The 15,668-nt window shown below is 44.6% G+C and overlaps 1 protein-coding gene across 1 annotated transcript; it reads right to left on the bottom strand.

Annotated features, from left to right (window-relative positions):
- Positions 1-607: 607 nt before the first annotated feature.
- Positions 608-8,929, bottom strand: HOXC4 (homeobox C4). The gene is made up of 3 exons (XM_058861140.1): positions 8,746-8,929; positions 8,494-8,625; positions 608-930 (listed from the first exon to the last, which is right to left on the bottom strand). The coding sequence occupies exons 1-3, from the start codon at positions 8,927-8,929 to the stop codon at positions 608-610; spliced, it is 639 nt and encodes a 212-aa protein (XP_058717123.1).
- Between the last annotated feature and the right edge of the window lie 6,739 nt (positions 8,930-15,668).

A 15,668-nucleotide genomic window follows, 5' to 3' on the forward strand; every position in this document is an offset into this window, starting at 1 on the left:
GGGAATTCTGTCCCCCCATGATCAAAACCCGGGAATTTCGCTCCCCCCCAGGATCAAAACCAGGGAATTCCCATCAGAACCCGGGTTGAGAACGGGAATTCCCGTTAGAATCCGATCACAACCCGGCAATTCCCGCTCCCCCAGGATCACAACCCGGCAATTCCCGTTAGAATTCCATGAGAACCCGGGAATTCCCGCTCCCCCAGGATCACAACCCGGGAATTCCCGTTAGAGCCCGGGCTGAGAACAGGAATTTCCCTTCGAATCCGATCAGAACCCGGGAATTTTGTCCCCCCCAGGATCAGAGCCCGGCAATTCCCGTTAGAATTCCATGAGAACCCGGCAATTCCCGCTCCCCCAGGATCACAACCCGGGAATTCCCGTTCGAACCCCATCCGAACCCGGCAATTCCCGCTCCCCCAGGATCACAACCCAGGAATTCCCGTTCGAACCCCATCCAAACCCGGGAATTCCCGTTCGAACCCCATCCGAACCCGGCAATTCCCGTTCGAATCCCATCCGAACCCGGCAATTCCCGTTCGAATCCCATCCAAACCCGGCAATTCCTCCCCTTTTCCTCCCCTTTTCCCCTCTTTTCCCCTCTCTCTCACAAGCGGGTGATGTCCTCGGGCCGCGGCGGCTCCGCGGGCTCGGGGGGCGGCTCGGCGGGCGCGGGGGGCGCGGGGGGCGCGGGGGTCCCGCGGCTCTTGGTGTTGGGGAGCCGGTGATCCTTTTTCCACTTCATGCGCCGGTTCTGGAACCAGATCTTGATTTGCCGCTCGCTCAGGCTCAGCGAGTGCGCGATCTCGATGCGGCGCCGCCGGGTCAGGTACCGGTTGTAGTGGAATTCCTTCTCCAGCTCCAGCACCTGCTGCCGCGTGTAGGCGGTGCGGGAGCGCTTGGGCTCACCCCCGGAGAAGTTGGGGTTCACTGGAAATGGGGGGGAAAAGGGGGAAAAAGGGGGGAAAAAGGGGGGGAAATGGGGGGAAAAAGGGGGGGAAATAGGGGGGAAAATAGGGAGAAAAAGGGGGGAAAAAGGGGGAAAAGGGGGGGAAAGTGGGGGGAGAAAGGGGGGAAAATAGGGGGAAAATGGGGGGGAAAAGGGGGGGAAAATACGGAGAAAAAGGGGGGGGGAAAGGGGGGGGAAAATAGGGGGGAAATGGGGGGAAAAAGGGGGAAAATGGGGGGGAAAAAGGGGGGGAAGTGGGGGGAAAAAGGGGGGGAATAGGGGGGGAAAATGGGGGGGGAAAGAGGGGGAATAGGGGGGAAAAAAGGAGAAAAGGGGAGAAGAAAGGGGGAATAGGGAGGAAATAAAGTGAAAAAAGTGGGGGAAAAGGGGAGAAAAAGGGGAAAAAAGGGGAAAATAGAGGGGGAAGAGGAGGGGGAATAGGGAGGGAAAAAAGGGAGAAAAAGTGGGGGAAAAAGGGAGAAAAGGGGGGAAAAAACGGGGGGAAGGGGGGAAAAGGAGGGAAAGAGGAAAGGGAAAAGTGGGGGAATCGGGGGGAAAGGGGGAGAAAAAGGGGGGAAAAGGGGAAAAAAGGGGAGGAAGAGGAGGGGGAAAAAGGGGAGAAAAAGGAGGGAAAATATGGGGGGAATGGGGGGAAAAGGGGGGAAAAAAGGGGGGAAAAAGGGGAGAAAAGGTGGGGAAGAGGAGGGGGAAAAAGGGGGGAAAAGGGGGGAAAAGGGAGGAAAAACGGGGGAAAAAATGGGGGGAAGGAGGGGAAACAGATGAGGGAAAAGTGGGGATAAAGGGGAAATAAAGGGGGGAAAAAGAGGGAAAAAAGGGGAAAAAGGGAGAAAAAGTCGAGGGAAAAGGGGGAGGAAAGAGGGGAGGAAAAAGGGGGAAAAAAGGGGGAAAAAGGGGGAATAAAGGGTGGAAAAAGGGGAATAAAGGGGGGAAAAAGTCGGGAGAAAAGGGGGAGGAAAGAGGGGAAAAAGGGGAAATAAAGGGGGAAAAAATTGGGGATAAATGAAAATAAAAGGGGGAATTAAAGGGAAATAAAAGGGGGAATAAAGGGGGAAAATAGGGAGGAAAAAAGGGAAAAAAAGGGGAAAAAGGGGGGGATAGGGCAAAGAAAAGGGGAGGAAATGTAGATTTAAAAAGTGAGAAAAATAGGAATAAAAAGGGGAAAAAGGGGGGAATAAAAGGGAAAATAAAAGGGGAAATTAAGGGGGAATAAAGGCAATAAAAGGGGGGAATTGTATTAAAAAAGGAAAATAAAAGGGGAAAAAGGGGAGAGGGAAGAAAGAGTTAAAAAACGGACTCGAAAAATCAAATTAAAATAAAAAAACCCCGCAAAATAAATGAGATTAATAGGAAAAAAAAATACAGGGAATAAAAATAAAACCACACCAAAAAATCGGGTTAACAAATAAAAAAAAGCGAAATAAAGAGGTTGGCAGGGAAAAAAAAAAGGCAAAAAAGTTAAATTTAGGGAAAAGAAACAGAGAGAAAAGGAGTCGGGTTAATAAAAAAATCACATTAAAAAATGAGGGTAAGGCAAAAAAAAAGCGGCAAAAAATGAAGGTTAAGAGGAAAATAAACAGAGCAGAAAAATGAGTTTAAAAGGGTAAAAAAACAGCAAAAAATAAATGAGGTTTAGAGGGGAAAAGAGGGTAAAGAAATGAGGAAAAATGGAAATGACAGAAATAAAAAAAACCGGGAAAAAATCGGGTTAAGAGCAAAAAAAAATTGGAAAATAAAATCGGATTAATAGGGAAAAAACAAGCAGGAGAAATAAATAAATGAACAGATAAATAAATAAAGCAGGGAAATAAAATAAATAAATAAGCAGGGAAAAAAGGCCCCAAAAAATGGAATTAACAGGGAAAAAATCACCAAAGAATGGGAAAAATTGGGAAATGTGGGGAAGAATCAAATGAAGAGAGAAAAAAAGGAGGGAAAAAGTGAAATAAGAGAAAAAATCCGCACTGAGAAAATCAAATAAAGGGAAAAAAAAGCCCCGGGAAGAATCAAATGAAATGAAAAGAGAAAAACTCAGCGGGGAATGAGAAGAGGAAGCGAAAAAAGGCAGAAAAAGTGAAATAAATACAAAAAGAGAAAAGAAAAATTTTATATAAATAAATGGGAAACAAGGCCAGAAAAATCCGAGGAAAAAATAAAGGAAGGGAATAAAAAAAGGGAAAAAATCACACACGAGAAAAATTTATATAAATAAAGGAAAGGAGATGGAGAAGAAAACTCAAATTATAAAAAAATTAAATAAAAAGATAAAAAGATAAAGGAGGGAAAGGAGAAGGAGAAGAAAATGGACAAAAAAAGAGCGGAAAAAATTAAATTAAAAATTAAAAATATAGAGGAAGGGAAAGGGGAAGGAGAAGGAAAAGAAACGGACAAAAAAATGGGGGAAATACATTAAAAATTAAAATTAAGGGGGAAGGAGAAGAAACCTCAAAGGAGCAAAAAAAAAAACCAGAAAAAAATAAATTAAAAAAACAGAAAAAAATAAATTAAAAAAAAACCAGAAAAAATTAAATTAAAAAAAATTAAAAATAAATGAGGGAAAGGAGAAGGGAAAGGAAACTCAAAGAACAAAATAAAGCAGAAAAAATTAAATTAAAAAATAAATCAAGGAGGGAAAGGGGAAGGAGAAGAGAAAAAGGGCAAAATAAAGCAGAAATAAAATGATATAAAAATATAAATAAAGGAGGGAATTAAAGGGGAAAAAGAAGAAAATTTAACGGACAAAACGAGGAAAAAAATTGAATTAAATAAAAAATAAATAGAGGAGGGAAAGGGGAAGGAGAAAGAAAAAAAACCTTAAAAAATAAATAAATAGAGAAGGGAGAGGGGAAAGGAGAAAAAACCTCAAAACCCCCCAAAAAAACCCCGTAAAAAATTAAATAAAATAATTTAAAAATAAAAGAGGGAGAGAGGAAAGTAAAATCAACCAGAACAGGCAAAAAAAAAAAAAAACCGTAAAAATTAAATAAAAATAAATAAATAGAGGAGGGAAAGGGGAAGGAAAAACAAACTCAGGAGGCAAAAAAAACCCGTAAAAAATTAAATAAAGCAATTAAAAAATAAAATAGGGAAAACAGAAGGAGAAACAACCACAACACCCCCCAAAAAAACCAGAAAAATTTAAATAAAACAATTAAAAAATAAAAGAGGGAGAGGGGAAGGAGAAACAACCTCAAAACCCCCCCAAAAAACAATAAAAAATTAAATAAAACAATTAAAAAATAAAGGAGGGAAAACAGAAGGAAAAACAACCTCAAAACACCCAAAAAAAACAGTAAAAAATGAAATAAAACAATTAAAAAATAAAAGAGGGAAAGGGAAAGGAAAAACAACTTCAACACCCAAAAAAAACCAATAAAAATTAAATAAAGCAATTAAAAAATAAAAGAGGGAGAGGGGAAAGGAAAAACAGCCTCAAAACCCCCCCAAGAAAACAGTAAAAAATTAAATAAAACAATTAAAAATAAAGGAAGGAAAGGGGAAAGGAAAAACAACCTCAACACCCCCAAAAAACCACAGTAAAAATGAAATAAAATTCAATTAACCCAATTAAAAAATAAAAGAGGGAAAGGAAAACCAACCCCAAACACCCCAAAAAAAACCCCAAAAAACCCAAATTAAGGCCCAAACCCTTCCCCCGCTCCCGGAGCCTCTCGGGGGCGGAAATCGACAATAAAAGAATTAAAATTCCCAATAAAAGCTGAGGAAGATGAAGGGAGCGGCTCCGGGGCCGGGCGGGGATCCCCGGTGTAAAATGTGAATTATTGCGGCTGTAAAACTGATGGGGGGTGAAATCACCCGGCCGGAAATCCCCGCGCGATTCCTGATCCCGAACGGACGGAATTCCAGGGAAAAGAGGGGAAAATCCCAGGGAAAAGAGGGGAAAAATCCCAGGGAAAAGAGGGAAAAATCCCAGGGAAAAATCCCAGGGAAAAGAGGGAAAAAGCCCAGGGAAAAGAGGGAAAAAGCCCAGGGAAAAGAGGGAAAAATCCCAGGGAAAAGAGGGAAAAATCCCAGGGAAAAGAGGGAAAAAGCCCAGGGAAAAGAGGGAAAAAGCCCAGGGAAAAGAGGGAAAAATCCCAGGGAAAAGAGGGGAAAATCCCAGGGAAAAGAGGGAAAAAGCCCAGGGAAAAGAGGGAAAAAGCCCAGGGAAAAGAGGGAAAAATCCCAGGGAAAAGAGGGGAAAATCCCAGGGAAAAGAGGGAAAAAGCCCAGGGAAAAGAGGGAAAAAGCCCAGGGAAAAGAGGGAAAAAGCCCAGGGAAAAGAGGGAAAAATCCCAGGGAAAAGAGGGAAAAATCCCAGGGAAAAGAGGGAAAAAGCCCAGGGAAAAGAGGGAAAAAGCCCAGGGAAAAGAGGGAAAAAGCCCAGGGAAAAGAGGGGAAAATCCCAAATCCAGGATGGGAAAAATCCCAAATCCAGGACAGGAAAAATCCCAGGGAAAAGAGGGGAAAATCCCAGATCCAGGAGGGGAAAAATCCCAAATCCAGGATGGGAAAAATCCCAAATCCAGGAGGGGAAAAATCCCAAACCCAGGAGGGGAAAAATCTCAAATCCAGGAGGGGAAAAATCCCAAATCCAGGACGGGAAAAATCCCAAATCCAGGACGGGAAAAATCCCAAATCCAGGAGGGGAAAAGGCAGCGGAGGATGAGGAGGGAGAAGGGGAGAGAGGGAGGGGAGAGGGAGAGGGGGAGGTGGGGGAATGGGGATGGGAAAAGGGAATAAAGTTAATTTTTAATGGAAAATGGGGATGGAAAGGTGAAAATAAAGTTAATTTTTAATGGAAAATGGGGTGAGGAAAACAGGGATGGGAAAGGGGGAAATAAAGTTAATTTTGGAGTGAGGATGATGAGGAAAATGGGGATGAAAAAGGGAATAAAGTTAATTTTGGAGTGAGGAAAACAGGGATGGAAAAGGGGGAAATAAAGTTAATTTTGGAGTGAGGATGGTGAGAAAAACAGGGATGGGAAAGGGGAATAAAGTTGATTTTTAATGGAGAATGGAGTGAGGAAAATGGGGATGGAAAGGTGAAAATAAAGTTAATTTTTAATGGAGAGTGGGGTGAGGAAAACGGATGGAAAAGGGGGAAATAAAGTTAATTTTGAGGTGAGGAAAATGGGGATGGGAAAGGGGAATAAAGTTAATTTTTAATGGAGAGTGGGGTGAGGAGGGTGAGGAAAACAAGGATGGGAAAGGTGAAAATAAAGTTAATTTTGGAGTGAGGATGGTGAGGAAAACAGAGATGGAAAAGGGGGAAATAAAGTTAATTTTTAATGGAGAGTGGGGTGAGGATGGTGAGGAAAATGGGGATGGAAAAGGGAATAAAGTTAATTTTGGAGTGAGGAAAACAGGGATGGAAAAGGGGGAAATAAAGTTAATTTTGGAGTGAGGATGATGAGGAAAAAGGGAATGGGAAAGTGAAAATAAAGTTAATTTTGGGGTGAGGAAAACAGGGATGGGAAAGTGAAAATAAAGTTAATTTGGGGTGAGGATGATGAGGAAAATGGGGATGAGAAAGTGAAAATAAAGTTAATTTTGGGGTGAGGATGATGAGGAAAATGGGGATGGGAAAGTGAAAATAAAGTTAATTTTGGGGTGAGGATGATGAGGAAAACAGGCACAGAAGCGGCGAAAGTGAAGTTAATTTTTACCAGAGCGAGGATGATGAGGATGATGAGGATGGCGAAGGAAATCAGGCACGGAGGAGGCGAGAATAAAGTTAAATTTTAACGGTGAGGATGACGAGGATGATGAGGATGATGAGGATGATGAGGATGAGGAGGATGATGATGAGGATGATGAGGATGATGAGGATGAGGAGGCTGATGAGGATGATGAGGATGATGAGGATGGCTCAGTAAATCGCGGAAAAGACAAAAACAAAGTGAATTTTACCAGAGTGAGGATGATGAAGATGATGCAGGAAACCAGGCGTGGAAGAACCAAGAATAAAGTTACTTTTAGCAGAGTGAGGATGATGAGGATGAGGATGATGAGGATGATGAGGATGATGAGGATGAGGATGATGAGGACGATGAAGATGAAGCAGTAAACCACGGAAAACACAAAAACAAAGTTATTTTTACCAGAGTGAGGATGATGAGAGGATGATGAAGATGATGAAGATGAAGCAGCAAACCACGGAAGACACAAAAACAAAGTTTTTTACCAGAGTGAGGATGGTGAGGATGATGAGGATGATGAGGATGATGAGGGTGGCTCAGTAAATCATGGAAGAAACAAAAACAAAGTTAATTTTACCAAAGTGAGGGTGATGAGGACGATGAGGATGATGAAGATGAAGCAGTAAACCACGGAAGACACAAAAACAAAGTGAATTTTACCCAAGTGAGGGTGATGAGGATGATGAGGATGATGAGGATGATGAGGATGATGAGGATGATGAGGGTGGCTCAGTAAATCATGGAAGAAACAAAAACAAAGTTAATTTTACCAGAGTGAGGGTGATGAGGACGATGAGGATGATGAAGATGAAGCAGTAAACCACGGAAGACACAAACACAGAGTGAATTTTACCGGGATGGGGATGATGAGGATGAGGATGAGGATGAGGATGGTGAGAGGATGATGAAGATGATGAAGATGAAGCAGTAAACCACGAAGAACAAGGTACTTTTACCGGGGTGAGGATGCTGAGGATGATGATGAGGATGATGAGGATGATGGTGAGGATGCTGAGGATGATGAGGATGATGAGGATGATGAGGATGATGAAGATGAAGCAGTAAACCACGAAGAACAAGGTACTTTTACCGGGGTGAGGATGCTGAGGATGATGATGAGGATGATGAGGATGATGCTGAGGATGATGAGGATGATGAAGATGATGAAGATGAAGCAGTAAACCACGAAGAACAAAGTTCCTTTTACCGGGGTGAGGATGCTGAGGATGATGAGGATGATGGTGAGGATGCTGAGGATGATGATGAGGATGATGAAGATGATGAAGATGATGAGGATGATGAAGATGATGAAGATGAAGCAGTAAACCACGAAGAACAAAGTTCCTTTTACCGGGGTGAGGATGATGAGAGGATGGTGAGGATGATGAGGATGATGGTGAGGATGATGATGATGAGGATGCTGAGGATGATGAAGATGAAGCAGTAAACCGCGAAGAACAAAGTTCCTTTTACCGGGGTGAGGATGATGAGGATGATGATGAGGATGATGAGGATGATGCTGAGGATGCTGAGGATGATGAGGATGGTGAGGATGATGATGAGGATGATGAGGATGATGAAGATGATGAAGATGATGAAGATGAAGCAGTAAACCGCGAAGAACAAGGTACTTTTACCGGGGTGAGGATGACGCAGGAGCACAGAGGAGCCGGAATTAAAATTCATTTTTTTGCCCGGCCAGGACCCGAGCGAGGCCGGCGCGGGGGAGGCGACAACAAAAACTTTTCCTGGGTCCCTTTTTTTGGGGAAAGAAGGGGAATTTCCCAAATTTTCCCAAATTTTCGGTTTTTTTCCCAATCCTACCGGTGCTGACGTGGATTTTTTTCATCCAGGGATAAACTACGGGAGCTTTGGCCGAGCCGGGCTCGGGATTCCCGCACGGAGCCGGAGCCGGGGGCTCGCAGAGCTGAGGCTTCTCCGCCAGGTGCTGCCTCCCTCCTCCTCCTCCTCCTCCTCCTCCTCCTCCTCCTCCTCCTCCTCCTCCTCCTCCTCCTCCTCCTCCACCTCCTCCTCCTCCTCCTCCTCCTCCTCCTCCTCCCCTCTGGAGCCCCCCGCAGCTGAAGGGGCGCTCGGGGAATCCTCCGCGGGGCCCCCCGAAGATCTCGGGGTGCTGCTGCGGGAAGCGCCCGTAGAACTCGGGGCTGTGCTCGGGGATGTAATTACTCTGCGAATATTCCTCGCATGGAGGGAATTTCGGATCGATGTAGCCCGAGTCCATCAAATAAGAGCTCATGATCATTAATTTCTGGAGTGGAAAATAATTTTTCTCGCTTTGTCGTTTTTCTGCTCCATAAAGCCCTCCTCCTCCTCCTCCTCCTCCTCCTCCTCCTCCTCCTCCTCCTCCTCCTCCTCCTACTCGCGGCCACCCCGTAAAGTTTCTTCCACCATGTGACGAGCGCGGCCAATGGCGCCCCGGCCCCCGGGCCCCGGATCAGGAACCCAAAGCGCCGCAAAATTCACCCAAAAGGCGGGGGGAGAACCGTGGGAGGGAGGGGGAGACGGAGACGGGAGCGGAAGGGGCGGAAAATGAACCCAAAATGGGATGGGGAGGGGTGAGAGGGTGAGGAGAGAGACCTGACCATGGATAACGGAGCGAAAATGATGTGAAATGAACCCAAAATGGGATGGGGAGGGGTTGGGAAGGGGATTTGGGGTGAGGAGAGAGCTCAGGTCATGGATAAAGGAGAGAAAATTCCATGAAATGAACCCAAAATGGGATGGGGAGAGGGTGGGAGGGTGAGGAGAGAGCTCAGGACACTGATAAAGGAGCGAAAAATCCATGAAATGAGCCCAAAATGGGATGGGGAGAGGGTGGGAGGGTGAGGAGAGAGAGCAGGACATGGATAACGGAGCGAAAATGATGTGAAATGAACCCAAAATGGGATGGGGAGGGGGTGGGAAGGGGATTTGGGGTGAGGGGAGAGCTCAGGTCATGGATAAGGGAATGAAAATTCCATGAAATGAACCCAAAATGGGATGGGGAGAAGTGGGAAGGCAAGGCAGGAGCTCAGGTCATGGATAACAGAGCAAAAATGATGTGAAATTCACCCAAAATGTGATGGGGAAGAGTGGGAAGGCAAGGGGAGAGAGCTCAGGTCATGGATAACAGAGCGAAAATCCCATGAAATTCACCCAAAATGTGATGGGGAAGAGTGGGAAGGGGATTTGGGGTGAGGGGAGAGCTCAGGTTGCGGATAAGGGAATGAAAATTCCATGAAATTCACCCAAATTGGGATGGGAAGGATTGGGAAGGGATTTGGGGTGAGGGGAGAGCTCAGGTCACTGATAAAGGAGTGAAAATCCCATAAATTCACCCAAATTTGGATGGGGACGGGTGGGGAGAGATCAGACCATGGATAACAGAGAAAATTCCATGAAATTCACCCAAATTGGGATGGGGAAGAGTGGGGAGGGGATTTGGGGTGAGGGGAGAGACGAATCCATGGATGAAAGAGCGAAAATCCCATAAATTCACCCAAATTGGGATGGGGAGGATTGGGAAGGGGATTTGGGGTGAGGGGAGAGACGAATCCATGGATAAAAGAGCGAAAATCCCATAAATTCACCCAGATTTGGGATGGGGAACAGCTCGAGGGGGATTTGGGGTGAGGGGAGAGCTCAGAGCGAGGATCAGGAACCCAAAACCCCCCAAAATTCCCCCAAATCAGCCCTGGAGGAAGGAGCAGAAATCCCCTAAAATTGCCCCAAATTGGGGAGAGGGGATTTGGGATCAGGGGATTTGGGATTTGGGATTTGGGATTTGGGATTTGGGATTTGGGGATTTGGGGTTTGGGATTTGGGATTTGGGATTTGGGAATTGGGATTTGGGATTTGGGGATTTGGGGTTTGGGATTTGGGGTTTGGGATTTGGGATTTGGGGATTTGGGGATTTGGGGTTTGGGATTTGGGATTTGGGATTTGGGATTTGGGATTTGGGATTTGGGATTTGGGGATTTGGGGTTTGGGATTTGGGATTTGGGATTTGGGGTGGAAGAGCCTCAGGGGCTGGGCAGCCATGGGGGACCCCCCGTGGACCCCTTTTGGGGTGATTTGGGATGGATTTGGGATGAATTTGGGATGGATTTGGGGTGTTTGGGGGATTTGGGATGGATTTGGGATGAATTTGGGGTGTTTGGGGTGTTTGGGGTGGTTTGGGGTGATTTGGGATGGATTTGGGATGAATTTGGGGTGTTTGGGGTGTTTGGGGTGGATTTGGGGTGTTTGGGGTGGATTTGGGATGGATTTGGGGTGTTTGGGATGGATTTGGGGTGTTTGGGGTGGATTTGGGATGGATTTGGGGTGTTTGGGATGGATTTGGGATGCTTTAAGATGGTTTGGGGTGGTTTAGGATGGTTTTAGGATGATTTGGGGTGGGTTCGAGATGGATTTGTGGTGTTTGGGGTGTTTGGGGTGATTTTGGATGGATTTGGGATGAATCTGGGGTGTTTGGGATGGATTTGGGATGCTTTGAGATGGTTTGGGGTGGATTTGGGATGGATTTAAGAGGATTTGGGGTGGATTTGGGGTTGTTTGGGGTATTTGGGGATGGTTTGGGGTGGTTTAGGATGGATTTGAGGTGGATTTGGGACATTTGGGGTGGTTTGGGATGGATTTGGGGTGGGTTTGGGGTTGTTTGGGGTATTTGGGGGTGGTTTGGGGTGGTTTAGGATGATTTGGGATGGATTTGGGACATTTGGGGTGGGTTTGGGATGGTTTGGTTTGGTTTGGGGTGGACTTTGGGTGGATTTGGGGTTCTTTGGGGTATTTTGGGGTGGTTCAGATGGTTTAGGGTGGATTTGGGGTATTTTGGGAAGGTTTGGGGCATTTTGGGGCAGTTTTGGGATGGTTTGAGGTGGTTTTGGGATATTTGGGGTGATTTTGGTGTCCTTTTGGGGCACTTTGAGGTATTTTAGGGCACTTCGGGGTTATTTTGGGCATTTTGGGGTTATTTTGGGCATTTTGGGGTTATTTTGGGCACTTTGGGGTTATTTTATGAGACTTTAGGGTATTTTAGGGCACTTTGGGGTTATTTTGGGCACTTTGGGGTTATTTTAGGGTACTTTGGGGTATTTTTGAGCACTTTGGGGTATTTTAGGGCACTTTGGGTTTATTTTGGGCACTTTGGGTTTATTTTGAAGCACTTTGGGTTTATTTTGAAGCACTTTGGGGTTATTTTGTGGTATTTTGGGTTTATTTTGAAGCACTTTGGGGTTATTTTGTGGCATTTTGGGTTATTTTGCAGCACTTTGGGGTTATTTTAGCCCCCTTCCATCCCATCCCCACCCCCAAACCCCCCTGACCCCTCCAGCCAGGTCACGACCCCAAGCCCCTCCAAAAATCCCATTTCTCACCTTCCCCTCCCCAAACCCCCCAAAAATCCCATTTCTCACCCCAAAAAAATCCCATTTCTCACCTTCCTAACCCCAAACCCCCCAAAAATCCCATTTCTCACCTTCCTAACCCCAAACCCCCCCAAAAAAATCCCATTTCTCACCCCAAAAATCCCATTTCTCACCTTCCTAACCCCAAACCCCCCAAAAATCCCATTTCTCACCTTCCTAACCCCAAACCCCCAAAAAAATCCCATTTCTCACCCCAAAATCCCATTTCTCACCTTCCTAACCCCAACCCCCCAAACAAAAGGGGGTTTTTTAGGGCGGAAAATTCATTTTTAAGGTTATTTTTTTGGGATTTTGGCCTCTTTTCCACCCCCCGAGGCCTCGGGGTCTCCCTTCCCGCTGCCGGGTGAACAATTATCCCGGCAAATCCTCCTGGCCGGCGGCGCTTTTGCCATATTTTACTCGCTAACAATAAAAGTGACACATAAAGTTAACTGTTTATGTTTTATTTATTAGCCCTAAATGCGCCAGCGGTGGCGGAGGCTTTGGGGCCGCTTGTTCCAGCTTTTTATGGGGTTGTAAAAAGCCATAAATCAGTCGCCGGAGCTCTTTTGTGCTCTCCCGCCTGGCGGGGTTGTTTTATTTTATAGAAAAAAAAAAAATCAAAATTAAAGCGGGGATTTTATCCCGATTTTTTATTTTTTTTTTTCCTTTTAATCCGGGAGATTTAAAAGGGAAAAAATTAAAAATAATTCAATTTAAATCGGGTTTTTAATGGGGTTTCCCCCTCTGGTTTTTCCCCGCCTTTATTTGGGTTTGTTTTTAATTTTTAATTTTGCTGGGTGAGGTGGGAGCCCCGTGACGTCAGCGGGCAGGGATTAATTAGGGAGAGCCGTAATTAAAAATAAAAACCAAATTTAAATAAAAGGAGGAAGAGGAATTCCCGAGGTTTTGGGATCGGCCCTGGAATTCCCCCCCAGGGGGAGGATTTGGGGTTGGGGGCGAAAATTTGGGTCTAAAATGGGATGGAGGGGGAAGGGGATCCCAAATGTGGATTTGGGGTTATTTTCCCTGGATTTGGGGTTTTATTCCCCCTGGATTTGGGGCTTTTTTATCCCCTGGATTTGGATTTTTTATCCCCCTGGATTTGGGGTTATTTTCCCTGAATTTGGGGCTTTTATTTCCCCTGGATTTGGGGTTATTTTCCCTGGATTTGGGTTTTTTATTCCCGCTGGATTTGGGGTTTATTCCCCCTGGATTTGGGGTTTTATTCCCCCTGGATTTGGGGTTTTTTTATCTCCTGGATTTGGGGTTATTTTACCTGAATTTGGATTTTTTATCCCCCTGAATTTGGGGTTATTTTACCTGGATTTGGGTTTTTTATTCCCCCTGGATTTGGGGTTATTTTCCCTGGATTTGGGGTTTTATTCCCCCTGGATTTGGGGTTTTTTTCCCTGGATTTGGGGTTTTTATTCCCCCTGGATTTGGGGTTTTATTCCCCCTGAATTTGGGGTTTTTTTCCCTGGATTTGGGGTTATTTTCCCTGGATTTGGGTTTTTTATCCCCCTGGATTTGGTGTTTTTTTTCCCTGGATTTGGGGGATTTTGGATTTTTTGGGGGATTTATTTTTAGGGATTCTCCCAAAGCATCTGAAATTCCTGGCAGCTCCCGCCCCTCCCTGAAATTCCAAATCCCGGAATTCCAGGCAGGAATTGGGGAAAATCCCGGAGATTTTGGGATCCAGGGAAATAAAAATGAAATAAATTCAAAACGAAGAATTGAACAAAACCTCGGGATTTTACCCCAAATAAATCCCTTTTTTTATCCAAGGCTGGATAAGGACGGGGAGCTCATAAAGGGAATTTTCCCATCCCAATAAATCCCATAAACCCCAGAAATAAATATTTAAAAATAAATAAATATCCACAGGTTGCTCTCCCAAGGAGAAACCGGAATTATTTTTTTCCCCCCTCTGCGCCGTTAAAAAGAAATTAAATAATAATAATTAATTAAAAACCGGAATCCAGCCCCAAACCAGCCCGGGAGGACTCAAAACATTAAAAACCTCCAGGCGTGAAGTCATAAATTGGGATAAAATTGGGTTTTTTTGCCTTCCTCGGGGAGAAATTCCGCTTTATTCCCATCCCCAAATCCCCAAATTCCGCCCCAAAATTCCCATTTTGGGTTTTCCTTTCCCCACCCTCGCGGGGGGCTCGGAAAACTCCACAAAAAACAACAAAAAGGGGAAAAAATCCTCTGGATTCCGCCCCAAAAAAGCCAAATTTCCCATTTTTTATCCCTTTTGGATCCTTTATTTCCTGGGAATTTCCAGCTGGGGGATTTGGGGGTTTCTTTCTTTCATTTTTCCCTCATTTTTTACCCTTTTTTTCCCCCGTTTCCCTCCATTTTTTCTTATTTTTATCCCATTTCCCCCATTTTCTTCCCTTTTTTCTTATTTTTCCCCTTTTTTCCCATTTCCCTCCCATTTATCTCCTTTATTCTTATTTTTCCCTTTTTTTTCTGATTTCCTTCCCTTTTTTCTTATTTTTGTCCCATTTTCCCCCATTTCCCTCCCTTTTTTCTCATTTTTTCCCTTTTTTCCCCGTTTCCCTCCCATTTATCTCCTTTATTCTTATTTTTTCCCTTTTTTCCCCGATTTCTCTCCCTTTTTTCTTATTTTTATCCCATTTTTCCCCCTTTCCTTCATTTTTTCCCATTTTCCTTCATTTTTCCCCCTTTTTCTTCATTTTTTCCCCTTTCCCCTTCCCAAACCTCCCCGAATTTTCCTTTTTTATCCCCAAAACCTCCCCAAAAAATCGGGAAAAATCCCCAACCCATCCCGAAATTCCCGGATTTCCCCGGCCCCCGCGGGGAGGGAATTTTGGGGCAGAACAAAGCGATTTTTTCTGCCGCCTTTGTCTGCCCGGGTTCATTTCCATCGTGACCGCGCCGTCACCCCGAGCTCATTCCCGGCAATTCCAAACAAATCCCAACGGCCCCGGGAGGCTCCGAATTCCCGGGAATTCAACCCAAAAAAAATCCCCAAATTCCCTTTCCTGGGGTCCCCCCTCTTTTCCCACTTTCTCCCCTCAAAAATCGGCAATAAATTGAATTTTGGGCGGATTTTTGATCTCCCCGGGCAGGAACTGCCGACTTCAATCCTTTATTTATTTCCATTTTATTTTATTTCCATTTTATTTTTAGGCTTTTTCCGATTTTTTTCCCATTTTTCCCCCTTTTTTCCCATTTTTCCCCTTTTTGTTTTTACCCTTTTCCCATTTTTTTATCCCTTTCCACCCTTTTTAATCAATTTTCCCTCTTTTCTTCCCATTCCCCCATTATTTTCTCATTTTTCCCTTTTTTTATCCCCTCCTCATTTTTTATCCTTTTCTCCCCTTTTTGCCTCATTTTTTGTCCCTTTGCCCCTTTTTTGTCCTTTTTCCCCCCTTTTTAAATCAATTTTTCCCCCTTTTAAATCAAATTTTCCCCTTTTTTGTCTTTTTTTCCCATTTTTTATCCCTCTCCTCCCTTTTCTCCCCCTTTTTTTGTCCCTTTACCCTTTTTTGATCAATTTTCCACCTTTTAAATCAATTTCCCCCCATTTTTAATCAATTTCCCCCCCTTTTTTTAATCAATTTC

Source organism: Poecile atricapillus, chromosome 35 (genome assembly GCF_030490865.1).
Source record: "Poecile atricapillus isolate bPoeAtr1 chromosome 35, bPoeAtr1.hap1, whole genome shotgun sequence".
NCBI classification, from domain to species: Eukaryota; Metazoa; Chordata; class Aves; order Passeriformes; family Paridae; genus Poecile; species Poecile atricapillus.